Source organism: Mastomys coucha, unplaced genomic scaffold (assembly GCF_008632895.1).
Source record: "Mastomys coucha isolate ucsf_1 unplaced genomic scaffold, UCSF_Mcou_1 pScaffold4, whole genome shotgun sequence".
In the NCBI taxonomy this organism is placed as follows: domain Eukaryota; kingdom Metazoa; phylum Chordata; class Mammalia; order Rodentia; family Muridae; genus Mastomys; species Mastomys coucha.
Window position 1 is genome coordinate 55,773,676 of NW_022196910.1, and position 15,280 is coordinate 55,788,955.

At 44.8% G+C, this 15,280-nt stretch overlaps 1 protein-coding gene across 1 annotated transcript; it reads left to right on the forward strand.

Annotated features, from left to right (window-relative positions):
• Positions 1-8,281: 8,281 nt before the first annotated feature.
• On the forward strand, positions 8,282-9,507 carry LOC116076329 (transforming protein RhoA-like). The gene is given in 2 exon segments (XM_031350054.1): positions 8,282-8,817; positions 8,820-9,507. Coding segments are annotated over 2 exon segments (561 nt in total). The 5' UTR covers positions 8,282-8,363; the 3' UTR covers positions 8,927-9,507.
• Positions 9,508-15,280: the final 5,773 nt, after the last annotated feature.

Genomic DNA, 15,280 nt, shown 5'->3' on the forward strand with positions numbered 1-15,280 from the left:
GGGATACAGAAAAGAGGGGAGGAGGAAGGGGCAGGCTGGGGAGACACCTCTGTATAGCCCAAGCATGAGGGCCTAAATTCAATTCCCAGCAACCACAAACAAAAGCTCTCAGTGGCTAAAGGCTTTTGCTCCCCAAGACTAGTGACTTGAGTTCAGATCTCTACCATCCTGTCTGTAAAAGCCAGACATGGTAACTCACTTCAGGAAGTGGGAGGTGGGAACAGGAGACTCTCCAAAAGCTCCTGGGCCAACCAACGGGGTTTATGAAGCAGCAGAGAGATCCTGCCTCAGAGGCAGAATGGTGAGTACTGACATATCAAGGTTGAACTCTGACCCTGTGTGTATACACCACACACACACACACACACACACACACACACACACACACACACACACGAGTGTGGCAGTATGTACCTGAATCCCAAGCGGACAGGAGGATTCCTAGGGCTTGCTGTCCTGCCTAATTAGCAAGCTCCATCTTCGGCAAGACTCTCTCTCTCAAAATATAAAGAGGAGAGCCATAGAAATGGCTCACTGGGGCTAGAGAGATGGTTCAGCAGTTAAGAGCACTGACTGCTCTTCCAAAGGTCCTGAGTTTAAATCCCAGCAACTACATGAGATTTAATCTCATCTGTAATGAGATCTGACACCCTCTTCTGATGTGTCTGAAGACAGCTACAGTGTACTTACATATAATAATAAATAAATCTTTTTTAAAAAGTGGCTAACTGGTCACCAAGCCTGATGACCTAAGTTCAGACACACATGGTGGAAGTGGGAAGCCAGTTCCTGAGACTTGTCAAGTTGTCTTCTGATCCACCCATGTTCCCTGTGATACACACAACTTTTAAAAATATTATTTATTTATTATTATTTATATGAGTACACTGTAGCTGTGTTCAGACACACCAAAAGAGTGCATCAGATCCCATTACAGATGGTTGTGAGCTACTATGTGGTTGCTGGGAATTGAACTCAGGACCTCTGGAAGAGCAATCTGTGCTCTTAACCACTGAGTCATCTCTCTAGCCCAATATATACAATTTTAAAAGATGATTTCACTATGTAGACCAGTCTGGCTCTGTACTTAGGGAAATCCAACTACCTCTGCCTCCAAAGTGCCCACATTAAATGTATAAACCACCAAACTTGGCCTTTTAAATTTTTTAAGTTAATATTTTATATGTGGGGTATGAGTGTAGGTCAGAGAATAACTTTCTGGAGTTGGTTTTCTTCACATGGAGTGTGTGTGTGTGTGTGTGTGTGTGTGTGTGTGTGTGTGTGTAGCGCTCGGAGGACCGCTTGGGGCTCTAGAGAGTCCTGAACTTAGGCCTGAGGCTTTGCACAGGGACTGCTTTTACCCACTGATTTTCTGGCATGTCTGTGCATGGACATGTGCATACGTGTGCAGGTGCCTAAGAAGGCCAGAGACATCAGATGCCTCTGGAGCTGGAGTTGTGATCTACAAGAATACTTGATGTTGAGAACTAAATTCTGGGTCTCTGGAAGAGTAGTATATGCTTTTCACCATTGAGCCTTTTATCCGGGCCTTTTGAACTAAGGCTGACCTTGAACTTCCTCCTGCCTCAACACTGAAAGTGTTGGAATTACAGACATGTGATACCATGTCTGATTCCTGATATAAACGTTCTATTAAAGAGTGTAAATACTGTAGTCAAGTGTCAAGTGTCTCCCTTCCTGCTGCCTGAGCATCCAGATGTAGAACTCTCAGCTACCATTCACTACACTCCCTGCCTTGAGGAGGATAATGGACTAAACCTTAAACTTTAAGCAAGTCTTATTTAAATGCTTTATAAGAGTTGCTAAGGGGCAGGGCTGGAGAGATGGCGGGGCTGGAGAGATGGCTCAGGAGTTAAGAACACTAGCTGCTCTCCCAGAGGTCCTGAGTTCAATTTCCAGCAACCACATGGTGGCCCACAACCATCCATAATGGGATCTGATGCCCTCTTTTGGGGTGTCTGAAGACAGCTACAGTGTGCTCATAGACACTAAATAAATAAATCTTAAGAGTTGCTCTGGCTGTGGAGTGTCATCCCAGCAATAGAACATGGACCCTCGTGCCTACAGGACAGCATACAGCTGTCCAGTCTGTAATTCCAGTTTCCAGGACCCTGCACTCTCCTAGCATCTACAAGCATCAGGCATGCATGTGATGCACATACATACATGCAAGTAAAACACTCCACTTCCCAGCTTAACCCTTTCCTCTCCTCCCCTTAGGAGCTGCCAGGATTCTGTGTGACCTGGTTCTCTTGCCTCTCAGCTCTTACATGCAGTCTACCCAGCCTCCTGCTCTCAGCTCCCTCTAAAAGTTCTCTCTCCCTTCATGGAGCTGCCTGCTGTGCTGTCTTTTTCTTAAGAGTTCTCCTCCTTCAGCTTCGCTATACACAAACTCATCTGGGACACTCTCTCGGAGCTTACAGCATTTCACTTCAGCTGAGTTTCATTTGTCCACCCTTTCTCTCACCTCCTTGGACTACCCACATTTGATTTATGTATGCTTTCATCACTCACACATCTTACCTCTCCTCCCTCAATCCCTCCTTTATCCTTTAACCCAATGTTCTCCAGACCCTCTTCACTCCTACCCCAAGACTCTCAAAGAACTCTGCTCCCATCACTCCCACATACATAGGAGCCTGATGGCCCTTTAGCCACTTCTGTCTACATTTTTATATAGAGGGCATTTCCCTCCTGTCAGATGGCCACCTCGTTGCAGACTAAGAAGTGGTCTCAGATGATGTCATTGTCAGGGTGGCCTCTTTTTTTTTTTTTTTCTGAGACAGGGTTTCTCTGTGTAGCCCTGGCTGTCCTGGAACTCACTCTGTAGACCAGGCTGGCCAGGGTGACCTCCTTATCACCACACACTGCCAGCCCTCACCGGAGCCTTCCAGATCACCCAACACATCCTTAGTGGCACATTGCAGCCTTTAAGTACGCTCTCCATATCTTTCCTAACACACTTGGCCATCTGGAAGGAACAAGTTTTCAAAATACAAAAGGCAACTCCATTGCTAACTCTTCATGATGACCTCCTCTGGGCCTCCCTTTTACCTTCTCAGATTGGCTTGGTTCGTTGCAAAGCACATCAGAATGGCCCCTCCATTGCCAGGAAAGACAGTAATGGAGCCAGTCAAGCTTTCCTCCCTTAGGACTTAATCCATTTCCTTCTGGGCTACATTTCCTTCTACCCTACTACATAACCTAAGAACAACATAGCCAACCCTTCTTCAACACAGGACATTATTCCCTACTTATTTATTTCATTATAGTGCTAAATCCCTTCTATCCTTTCTCCAAACATGGAAATTATATAATTTATGAGGGTCTAAAATCTTAGTTATGAAAGTCTGTAAATGCAAGCTATAGAGGTCTAAGATCTTAGGATATGAAAGCTTAAGTAAGTTGTGAGGTTTTGAGAAAGAAATTTACAGGTCCGAGGAAGTGATTTAAGGTATATGAAAAGTCATTTCAGACTACCCTTTCTCTATGCTACTGTTTAGATTCCCCAACTTTTACTGTGACTCAAAGACATAAAGCTATTGTCCTTTTTATAGTATGGATTTCAGTATAGATTAAAAACAATTAATAGTTTAGATACTAACATATCTAAAACTTTTACCTCTTTTATAAACTTAAAAAAAAAAAGTCTTGGGCTAGAGAGATGGCTCAGCGGTTAAGAGCACTGACTGCTCTTCCAGAGGTCATGAGTTCAATTCCCAGCAACCACATGGTGGCTCACAACCATCTGTAAATGGGATCTGATGCCCTCTTCTGGTGTGTCTGAAGATAGTTACAGTGTACTCAGACATAAAATAAATCTTTAAAAATAAAAAAAAGTCTTATAAGCCTCAAATTTACCTGTCATAGGTCTAATGGACTCAAGATAAGTGCTACTGTCAGCCAACAGCTTACATTCCTCACCTGTCTACTCAGGAGGGTGGGATCTCTCACCCTTTCTTGGTCTTGGGACTACCCTCTCCCAACTACCAAGACCATGGGCTTAAAAGTTTAAAATGTTCACCCAAGATTAAAAAAAAAAAAAATCCCAGGCCAAGCAGTGGTTCACATGCCTTTTATCCCAGCACTCGGGAAGCTGAGGCAGTTGGATCTGTGAATTTGAGGGTAGCCTGGTCTACAGAGCGAGTTCCAGAAAAGCCAAAGTTCCAAAGAAACTCTGTCTCAGGAAAAAGAAAAATTTCCCCTAAGCTCCTGAACTTTACCCTATGTCCCAGCAAATTTCAGATCAACTACAGATTCCTTCAGCAGCTCCAGGTGTTCCTGTATAATCCAAATCCTAGACAACTCCAAAGCAGCAAGGCCCAGGTGATCTAGCCTCAGGAAATGCTCCAACACTGCCTATACTTCCTTAGCTCCAGATGGTTCCTGCAGAGCCTGGACATGGAAACAGCCTGCTCTTCCTGACCTTCACCAACATTCCACCTTCCTTGGGTCCCTAACAATTATACCCCAATGTAGCAGAAATCACCAGAGAGAACGATGTTCACTTACCAACTCCCAGCAACTCACTAATGCATCAAAACGGAGAGAATGAATGGCTCTCTAGCAGCCCAAGCGCTGCAGACACGTCTCCCCATCTCACTCCCATCTCCCTTGCTAAACCATTAGGTTACATCTGAAAGCTAGACCCCTAGGTCTGTTCCCTTATTTGGCCACTGACTCATTCCTGAGATAATCACCAAGGTCCAACAATCAAAATTCATTAGTTGGCTAACATGTCCAATCAGGGTTTACAACCTCACCCTAGCACAGACTTCTTTTTCCCCTGAAAAACCCACTCCTGTAAAAACCATCTGCACTTGCTGTCTGTCTGATCCCCCCTCCTCTGCGTCCTCTCTTGTCCCTCTTAGATAATAAATCTTTGTGCTGATAATTTGGTGTCTGGGGGTGTTCTAAGCTGACCCCAAGATGGGGTCAAACTCTTACAGATAAAATAAAAATTTTAAAGAATATGTTGGGCATGGTGGCAAACACCTTAATCCCACCACTTAGGAGGCAGAGACAAGTGGATCTCTTGAGTTTGAGGCCAACCCAGTTTACAGAATGAGTTCCAGAACAGTCAAGGCTACACAGAGAAACCCTGCATTTGAACCACCTCTCTCTCTCTCTCTCTCTCTCTCTCTCTCTCTTTCTCTCTCTCTCTCTCTCTCTCTCTCTCTCTCACACACACACACACACACACCATGGGCAGAAACACAAATACAGTGAATGAATTCTCAGAACCACAGCCCTGAGGGGGAATGGTGTCCCTATATAGCAGTTGAGACTTACCTAACTTTGTCACCTGAGTCATTTGTGTGCACTAATAATATTTGAGTAAATAATAACTGAGTAATGTGGGCAGTGGGCTATCTTGTTACAGCAAATGTTAGAATTCCATCTGTTCCTTACTGGCTGTCTGGGATGAGGCTCATTAGGAATTAGGCATTAACTTAGGCATCTAACTGCTGGCATCAAGGCACCACAAGTCATTGTCAAGTCTGCTTGTTAGAGAGTGGAAGGTTTGTTTTGTTCTGTTTGTGTGTGTTTTAAAATATTTTTTTCAAAAAATTTTTTGATTTGTCAATACAGTGTTTCTCTGTGTAGCCCTGGCTTTCTTAGAACTCACTCTGTAGACTAGGCTGGCCTTGAACTCAGAGATCTGCCTGCCTCTGCCTTCTGAGTGCTGGGATTAAACACCATAGTTGGTGTTGAGGGGGTAAAGGTCAGTAGACAATTTAGCAGACTTGCTTCTCTCCAGCATGTATGCCCCGCGGCTGTCAAGCTTGGCGGCGGACATCTAACCACCTCACTGACTCTTTATTTTTGGCTTGGGATTTTTTATTTGTTTGTTTCTGCATTTCCCCATGACTGTCAGCAAGGTGGAATCATTGGGGAATACTGTTTCAAGGCTGAGAGGTGTGTAGGTTGGTGCTGGTTAGCACTGTCGATCTGATCTTTAACGATGGGAGAGAGTGGTGACCATGGCCAGGCTTTGACATCCTTTGCTTGGACTTCAAGAACTCCTCAGCAAGCCAGGCAGTGGTGGCACACGCCTTTACTCCCAGCACTTGAGAGACAGAGACAGGCGGATTTCTGAGTTCAAGACCAGCATAGTCTACAGAGTGAGTTCCAGGACAGCCAGGGCTACACACAGAAACCCTGTCTCGGGGAAAAAACAAACAAACAAACAAACAAAAAAAACACCCTCAGCAGTAGAAGACTGAGATTGATGGCAATGTTTGCTTTCTCTAGGCTAATACTATCTTCTCATCTGTGAACTAGCATTGGGGCCTGGCAGTAGGGTTTAAGTTTGACTATGGGCTTGTTAAAAAAAAAAGAGGCTCCTAGCTATTGACTTTGTCACCTGAGATGCAGCAGAAAGCCCTCCAAGGTTATGAGTTTCAAGGACTGTAATCATAAACTTTTCTACCCAGCCTCTTTGTTCCCAGAAATAATGACTCTTGAGACTTAATATTTCATAGATAAATGCTTAGGCCATAAGCTTCGGCTTGTTCCCCGGACTAGCTCATAGCTTGTTTGTTTGTTTGTTGGTGGTAGACATCTAACCCACCAGAGACAGGGTTTCTCTGTGTAGCCTTGGCTGTCCTGGAACTCACTCTGTCGACCAGGCCGGCCTCGAACTCAGAAATCCACCTGCCTCTGCCTCCCAAGTGCTGGGATTAAAGGCATGCGCCACCACCTCCCGGCCCCTCTTCTCAGATTCTTGCAACCATCTTTCCAAAGTTCAGGATGAATCTCGCCGCCCACCCCCCTTATAATTCTGCCTCAGTTCCTTGACCATAGGCTTATTGACAGGTGATGCTTCCATACACTGCACAAGAGATTCTCTCTACAAAGGACAATTAAGGTATTTACATGAGCTATAGCTAGTTAATTGAATGACTGTCTTTGTGGGACTTTAAGAGCATTTGATGATCCCCAACTAAACCTGGTCAGTGTAAGAATCCTGGTTGGGGATTGGTAATTTTGTAACATTGTTTTGGTTACATTTTTCTTGGGTGTTTAAGACCATATAAGTGGCCAAAAATTGAACACATTTTGTTCTTCTTGTGGCCGGTTGGGGTTCTCAGGTGATACTTGTAGGAACTTGAGAAGAGCCTGTGGTCTCCTTTAGTTTTTTTTCTACCAGTTGTGGGATCTGCTGAAACAGGTTCAGGGTCTTGCTGGCTGAAGGGTTCTAGCAGGCCCAAGCGACAAACATAGCTCTGTCGGGTTTTGCCCTTCCTCCCTCCCCTTTGCCTTGCTAACCTGTTAAGATTACATTCCTAAAGCTAGCTCCCAAGGTACATTCCCTTATTTGACCACTGACACATTCCTGAGACAGATCACCAAGGTCTAGCTACCCAAGTATTATGTCCAACAATGAAAAACCCCCTTTGTTACCCATATCAACACTCCTGGCTGGGCAGTGGGTAGTGCTAGTGCACTTGGGAGGCAGAGGCAGGCAGATTTCTGTGTTTGAGGCCAGCCTGGTCTACAGAGTGAGTTCCAGGGCAGCCAGGGCTATACAGAGAAACCCTGTCTCAGGGGGGAAAAAAAAAGCAGGCTGAGTAAAACACGGGGAGCAAGCCAGTAAGCAGCATCCCTCCATGGCCTCTGCATCAGCTCCAGCCTCCAGGTTCCTGCCCTGTTTGAGCTCCTGTCCTGACTTCCTTCAGTGATGGACTACAATGTAGAAATGTAACCCAAATAAACCCTTTCCCCAACTTGCTTTTTTGGTCATGGTGCTTTGTCACATTAATAGAAACCCAAACTAAGACACCTATCATACACAAAGCCGTGGGTCCCATCCCCAGAACCACATAAAACCAGGTACAGTGGTTAGTGGTTGCATACACCTGTAATCTCAGTACTCAAGAGGTGGGGGCAGGGGGATTAGAAATTCAAGGTCAGGGGCTGGAGAGATGGCTCAGTGGGTAAGAGCACTGACTGCTCTTCCGAAGGTCCTAAGTTCAAATCCCAGCAACCACATGGTGGTTCACAAACATCCGTAATGAGAGCTGACTCCCTCTTCTGGTGTGTCTGAAGACAGCTACAGTGTACTTACATATAATAATAATAAATAAAATCTAAAAAACAAAAAACAAAAACCAAAAAAAAAAACCAAAAAGAAAGAAATTCAAGGTCAGACATCGCTCCCCACCCTCCTGCCACCGCCTGCCCTCGTTCGCTTGTCTCCGGAGCTTGCGGATTCGCGGACAGGCGTCCTCCGCGCTAAGAGGCCGGACTCCGGGCCTCGAGCCTTGCATCTGAGAAGTTCCAGGTACTTTGTACAACTGCATCCCAGAAGCTGTGTGTCTTCAGCATCTTCATAAGGGATGGCTGTCATCAGGAAGAAGCTGGTGATTGTTGGTGATGGAGCGTGTGGGAAGACATGCTTGCTCATCGTCTTCAGCAAGGACCAGTTCCCAGAGGTTTACGTACCCACAGTGTTTGAAAACTATGTGGCAGATATTGAAGTAGATGGGAAGCAGGTAGAGTTGGCTTTATGGGACACAGCTGGACAGGAAGGTTATGACCGCCTGAGGCCTCTCTCCTATCCAGACACTGATGTTATACTGATGTGCTTTTCCATTGACAGCCCTGATAGTTTAGAAAACATCCCAGAAAAATGGACTCCAGAAGTCAAGCATTTCTGTCCAAATGTGCCCATCATCCTGGTTGGGAACAAGGATCTTCGGAATGATGAGCACACAAGACGGGAGTTAGCCAAAATGAAGCAGGAGCCAGTAAAACCTGACGAAGGCAGAGATACGGCAAACAGGATTGGTGCTTTTCAGCACAGACCAAAGATGGAGTCAGAGAGGTTTTTGAGATGGCCACGAGAGCTGCTCTGCAAGCTAGGCATGGAAAGAAGAAGTCTGGGTGCCTCATCTTGTGAAGCACAGCCTCATGCGGTTAATTTGAAGTACGTTTATTAATCTTAGTGTACGATTACTGGCCTTTTCATTTATCTATAATTTACCTAAGATTACAAATCAGAAGTCATCTTGCTACCAGTATTTAGAAGCCAACCATGATTATTAATAATGTCCAGCCTGTCTGACCAGCCAGGGTCCTTCTGACACTGCTCTAACAGACCTCTCTGCACTCCACCTGACACCAGGCGTTAATTCAAAGAATTTCTTAACTTCTTGCTTCTTTCTAGAAAGAGAAACAGTTGGTAACTTTTGTGAATTAGACTGTACCTACTTTATAACTAACATGTCCTGCCTATTTTCTGACAGCTGCAAGAACTCTGGTGAGTCACTACTTCAGAGCTTTACTTCTTAACAGATTCCATTGGCAGAGCTCTGGGGTGGGCATCCAGTGTTTTGAAAACTTGCTCAGCCAGAAAGGCCCAAGTCCACGCAGCTGTGGCAGAGTTACAGTTCTGTGATCTCATGTTAGTTACCTTATAGTTACTGTGTAATTAGTGCCACTTAATGTATGTTACCAAAAAATAAATATATCTACCCCAGACTAGATGTAGTATTTTTTGTATAATTGGATTTCCTAATACTGATATTTGTCATTCCCACAGAAAGTGTATTGCTTCTTTTCTTTTTTTTTTTTTTAAAGAAAGTGTATTTGGAAATAAAGTCCGATGGAAAATTCAAAAAAAGAAAAGAAAAAAAAGAAAAAAGAAATTCAAGGTCAGTTTGGGTTACCTGATGACAAGTGTCTATGAGCTGCTTGACCTTTCCAGAGTTATCCATCATCTCCTGGTCCTCTAAGACCTAGTATACTCAGGGCCGAAAAGTCCTGGCCAAGCTGAGGGAGAGATGGTGGACTGGGAAGTTTAAAGCAACTTTGAGGAAACAGTTTCCAAGCACAGCCAGATAAAAACCATCAGGTTTGAATGAGAATGGCCCTCTTAGGCTCATGGATTTGAATGCTTAGTCACCCGGGAGTGGCACTACTTGAAAAGGATTAAGAAGTCATGGAGAAGTTGTTGGAGGGAGTATGGCACTGAGGATGATGAGGATGCAGCTCTTAGCTACTTGTCCAGCACCAGCCTCGAGGACTGCCAAGCTATAACAGACTAAACTTTCTAAAACTGCAAGCAAGCTTCCCGTGAAATGCTTTCTTTTATAGGAGAGACCTTGTTCACTGCAATGGGACAGTGACACACAGCTACAGACCTAATCTCTCTCTTCTAACCAACCCTACTTCCCCTGCTAAGCAGAAAAACACAAGACTCAAAATCTATTCTGCATCAAAAAGTAATGTTAAGTTTTACTTCCCTTTCTCTACTGCCCTAGGCCTGACAGGATCTAGACTTCCTGAGCACAATTCTCTCTTACCCAGGCTCTCCACATTCCCAGATGTGAGAAGGTAGAAACAGAAGAGGTTGGAGGGCAGATGGATGATCTGCTTGCCCGTACTACCATCACAGCCAAGTGAGGAACTTCCTTATTTGAAGCGCTCTCTACACACCAAAACTTGCACCTCAGTAAAGGAAAAGGCTCCTGCTGAATAGACAGGCTGAGGTCCGGAGGTATATGCATTTCGACCCACCACGTCAGGAGACTTTCACATAGACATTATTATATGGCACACAGAACATCTTCAAGATGGGTTTTGTCACAGATCTGACCTAGGAGCCACGGGGTGCCATGCCTTAACCACACAAATAGGGTGGGGCTCCATCTGTTGTCAATTTTGTGCCTCAAGCGCCATCTGGTGGTGATAAACTGTAAAAGGCCGCGTCTCATGGACAAGACTTGAGCGGAGTACCTACACTTCCTGGTTGTGTATATAAACTCTGGCGGGAAGCACAGGGTTGGATGTGGTATTTGATCTCAGCACACTCTGGAAGACGGAAGGGGAAGTAGGATTTGATGAAGCTTTCTTCTGTGCTTATTTTCAAAAGCTACTGTCAGTCCTCAGATAGTGCCCCTGTCCTGGATGGCTCTATAGGTTTATTATAGTCAAGAATCAGCCTGCCATGGCCTGGAGAGATGGCTCAGCGGTTAAGAGCCCTGACTGCTCTTCCAGAGGTCCTGAGTTCAATTCCCAGCAACCACACGGTAGTTCACAACCACCTGCAATGGGGTCTGATACTCTCTTCTGGTGTGTCTGAAGAAAGCAATGGTGTACTTATATACATAAAATAAATAAATTATTAAAAAAAGAAGAATCATTGGGAGGCAGAGGCAGGCGGATTTCTGAGTTCAAGGCCAGCCTGGTCTACAGAGTGAGTTCCAGGACAGCCAGGGCTACACAGAGAAACCCTGTCTCAAAAAAAAAAAAAAAAAAATCAGCCCACCTAATTGAATGATGGTCCTATTCCTTATTAATTATAGAAACCTAGCAGAATATATACTTGTGTGTCTTAATTTTATACATACACACACACACACACACACACACACATATATATAAAACGTGAGGAGGCCAGGAGAAAGAAGGAGTCATTCCCCAGGAACTGGAGTTACTTAAGGTTGTGAGCATCGGCTCTAGACTCAGTCTTCTTTATGTGGTCTAGAATTTCTTGTACCCCAAGGCACCTTGGAACCTACTATGTAACTGAGGCTGTTCTTGAATTCCTGACCTTTTGGCTTCTGCCTTTCAAGTGCAGGAATTACAATTGTGAACCACCACACTTAACCACGTTTTTAAAAGTGTGTGTGCGTGTTTGTGTTTGTGCACAAATATACATGTGCATATATCTAGAATAACAGCTGGGTGTGAGCTGCTGACTTGGGTGCTGGGAACCAAACTCAGGTCCCCTGCATGAACAGTGTTGCTAAAACACCTCTGGGGGAGACATACATCCTAAGATTCCAAAGACAAACAAAGCTGCAAGTCTACCAAACTCTACCCAGGAACCAGTGAGCTATTAGGCTTGCGAGTTACAAGCACAGGTGACCTTAAAGCAGCCACACTGGAAGGTCTGCACTAGGAGAGACAATGGCTTCTCCAGATGCACAGAGAAGGCCCCTTCCCCTCAGCATTCCCCACTTATAGCCTCTAGCCCCTCCCCTAAGAACCATATGACCCCAAGGCAGTTAGGGCAGAATTACATACAGTTGGTTAGCAGGATTGGCTGGCTATTCAGGTGAGGGTCCCATGACCTTCCTGCCTTCTAGGAGAGGTGGAATAGTCAACAGGCCCAGCTGTGATGAGCTCCTATGAGCAGGCCTGGCAAGAACTCATGAACATGGCAGTAGTTTGGTTCCTGGTCAAGAACAGCAGGCACTCATTGTCAGGACAAACGGGCTAACTGAGATGCCTGTTAACATAGCAAAGGGGACTCAGGCCACCAGTCTCCCTCAGGACTTCTGTTACAGGGTCCTCTTGGCTGGTATACCCTGCTACCTACCTCAAACTCTCCAGCCTAGAGACTGGCCTGCTCTTCCCCCAGCTTCTCGAATTCCTATATAATGCAGCCACTGTGGCTGTGCTGGTCTCTACCACTTGCCCTCTTGGCAACTTGATCTGAGACTCCTCTCTTAGCTCACTTCTCCTCTCTGTCTCAATCAGAACAGCTACCCCACAAAAGGGTAGATCAGATCAGCACCCTACAAAAAAGTCCTCCCCAAGATCTTCAACCAGAAGTTATCCACAGACGATGTAGGGTCATTAGACCCCCTCCACATGAGATTCCAGCGATTTCCTTCCTCCTGTGTCAGCCTCCCCAGTTTCATACAGTCTCAGGAGATGCCCAAGTATATAAAGCATGGGTCTGGAAAACCCATCTATGCAGCTTTGTGGAAATCATCATGTATGTTGAGGTGACACTTTGGCTCACAGGCTGTTTGGGTACCACTCATATTCTTTAAAGTACAACCTAGAGAACTCATTGGTTTATCAGGTTAGTTTCAAATGGTTCATTATTATGGGTTGTTCATGTCCCGGCTGAGGTGAATATAAGGTTATCTACCTTTTCTGAAGAAGAGTTCACATAAGTGTGGTTTCTTGTGGTTTTGAAACAGGGTCCCATGTAGCCCTGACTGAGTTTGAATTTGCTAAGTAGCCAAGGTTGACCTTGTATTCTTCGTTGTTAATTTATTTTATGGGTATTTGTATGTTCTTGAGTACATATATGTCTGTGCACCACTTGTTTACAGAACCTACTAAAGTCAGAAGAGGCTGTAGGAACCTCTGGAACTGAAGTTACAGACTGCTGTGAGTAGCTGTGTGGGTGCTGGAAATCAAACTTACCCTCTGGAAGAGTAATCTAACCAGTGCACTTAACCATTGGACCGTTTCTTCCTTCTCCTCCTTCTCCTCTTCCTCCTCCTTCTCCTATTCCTTTTCCTCCTCCTCCTCTTCCTCTTCCTCTTCTTTCTCCTTTTTTTGTTTGTTTTAGACAGGGATTCTCTGTATAACCCTGGCTGTCCTGGAACTCACTCTGTAGACCAAGCTGGCCTCGAACTCAGAAATCTGCCTGCCTCTGCCTCCCAAGTGCTGGGATCAAAGGCGTGCGCCACCACCGCCTGGATGGGCTCTTTCTAAAATAAGATTTTCCTTGCTAGGAAAACTGGCATGCACCTTTAATCCTAGAACTTGCAATACAGGGGCAGGTGGATCTCTTTGAGTTCGAGGCCACCCTGGTCTACAGAGTGAATTCCAGGCAAGACAGTCAGGACTACATAGTAAGTCTCTGTCTCAAAAACAAAAACAAGATTAAATCAATTTTTGGATTGATTTATGTGTTTTCGCCAGCATATATGTATACCACCTTTATGCCCAGTGTCCCAGGTGATCAGAAAAGGGTGTCAGATTCCCTTGAACTGCAGTTATGGACAGTTAGGCGCTACTAAGTGGGTGCTGGGAACTGAACCTAGGTTCTCTGCAAGAACAAGTACAATTTACCACTGAGCCATCTCTCTAGTCCTAGTTTATAACTTTGCATATGTTTCTGTGTGTAGGTGTCTACATGGAAGGCCCTCAGAGGACAGAGGGGCTGTTTCCCTGCAGCTGAAGGTGGTTGTGAGCTGCCTGATGTGGGTTTATGAACTGAACTCAGGTCCTAAACACAGAGCTACCTCTTCAACCCCTGGTCTTGAGTTCCACCTCTCAAGTGCTGGGTTTACAGGTGTGTGTGCCTGACACTTGGCATATCCACTGCTCTAGGCAATCCTTGTGTTAATGTTGGCAAAATTCTTTTCCATTTTTCAGTGTTGGAATTTGAGCTCAGAGCCTCACATATGCTAGTCAAACAGCCTACTATTGACCTTCACTTTAGCTCTTCAATGGATATATATATATATATATATATATATATATATATATACACACACATATACACATACATATTATATATCCCTAAACAGGGTTTCTCTATGTAGCTCTGCCTGCCTCAAATTCTCTGCTTCTACCTCCCGAGTGCTGGGACTAAAGGTATATACCACCACTGCCCAGATGGGTTTTTATAGTCTAATTTAGAATATTTTTTATTATTTTTTTTATATTTGTCTCTTTTCTTATTTCTTTTTAAAGGCAGAGTTTCTCTATGTAGCCCTGGCTGGCCTGGAACTTGCTTTGTAGACCAATCTAGCCTTAAGAGATCTACCTGTCTCTGCTTCTGAAAGCTGGGATTAAAGGTATGCCTGGCTCTATCTTACTTATTTCTAGATTTTTGTTTTGTTTTTAAGACAGGGTCTCCTGTAGCCTCCATTAGCCTCTAACTTCATAGGTAGCTAGCTGAGAATGACCTTGGAGTTATGACTCTGCCTCCCCCTCTTGGGTGCTGTGATTACAAACTCAGGACACCACACTTAAGTATAGAAGGTGGAACCCAGGGCCTCATGCCTGCCAAGCACACCCCCCCCCCCACCTACTTAGCCACATCCACAGCTCAGGGCAGCCTTTCCCTTTTTCTTTGTAACATGAATGCAGGTGCCCGTGAAGGCCAGAGATGTCCATTCCCCCTCGTCCTAGAACTGCAGGTTTGTGAGTTGCCTGGCATGGCTGGTGGGAACTGAACTCTAGCCCTCTGCAAAGGCTTTATACACTTAACCTCTGAGCCATCTGTCCAGAGCCATCTGTTGTTTGTTTCTCTTGTTAATTAAACAGCTCTTGGGCTCATCACTGGAAACTTACAATCTCCCACATGCAACAACATTGTATTCTCTTCTATTCTTCAAATCCTACTTATCTACCTCATGGGGTTTTTAATTTTTCATTGTTGTTTTTCTTTTCTTTCATTTTTTATTTTTTATTTATTTATTTTTTTATTTTTGGTTTTTCAAGACAGGGTTTCTCTATATAGCCCTGGCTGTCCTGGAACTCACTCTGTAGACCA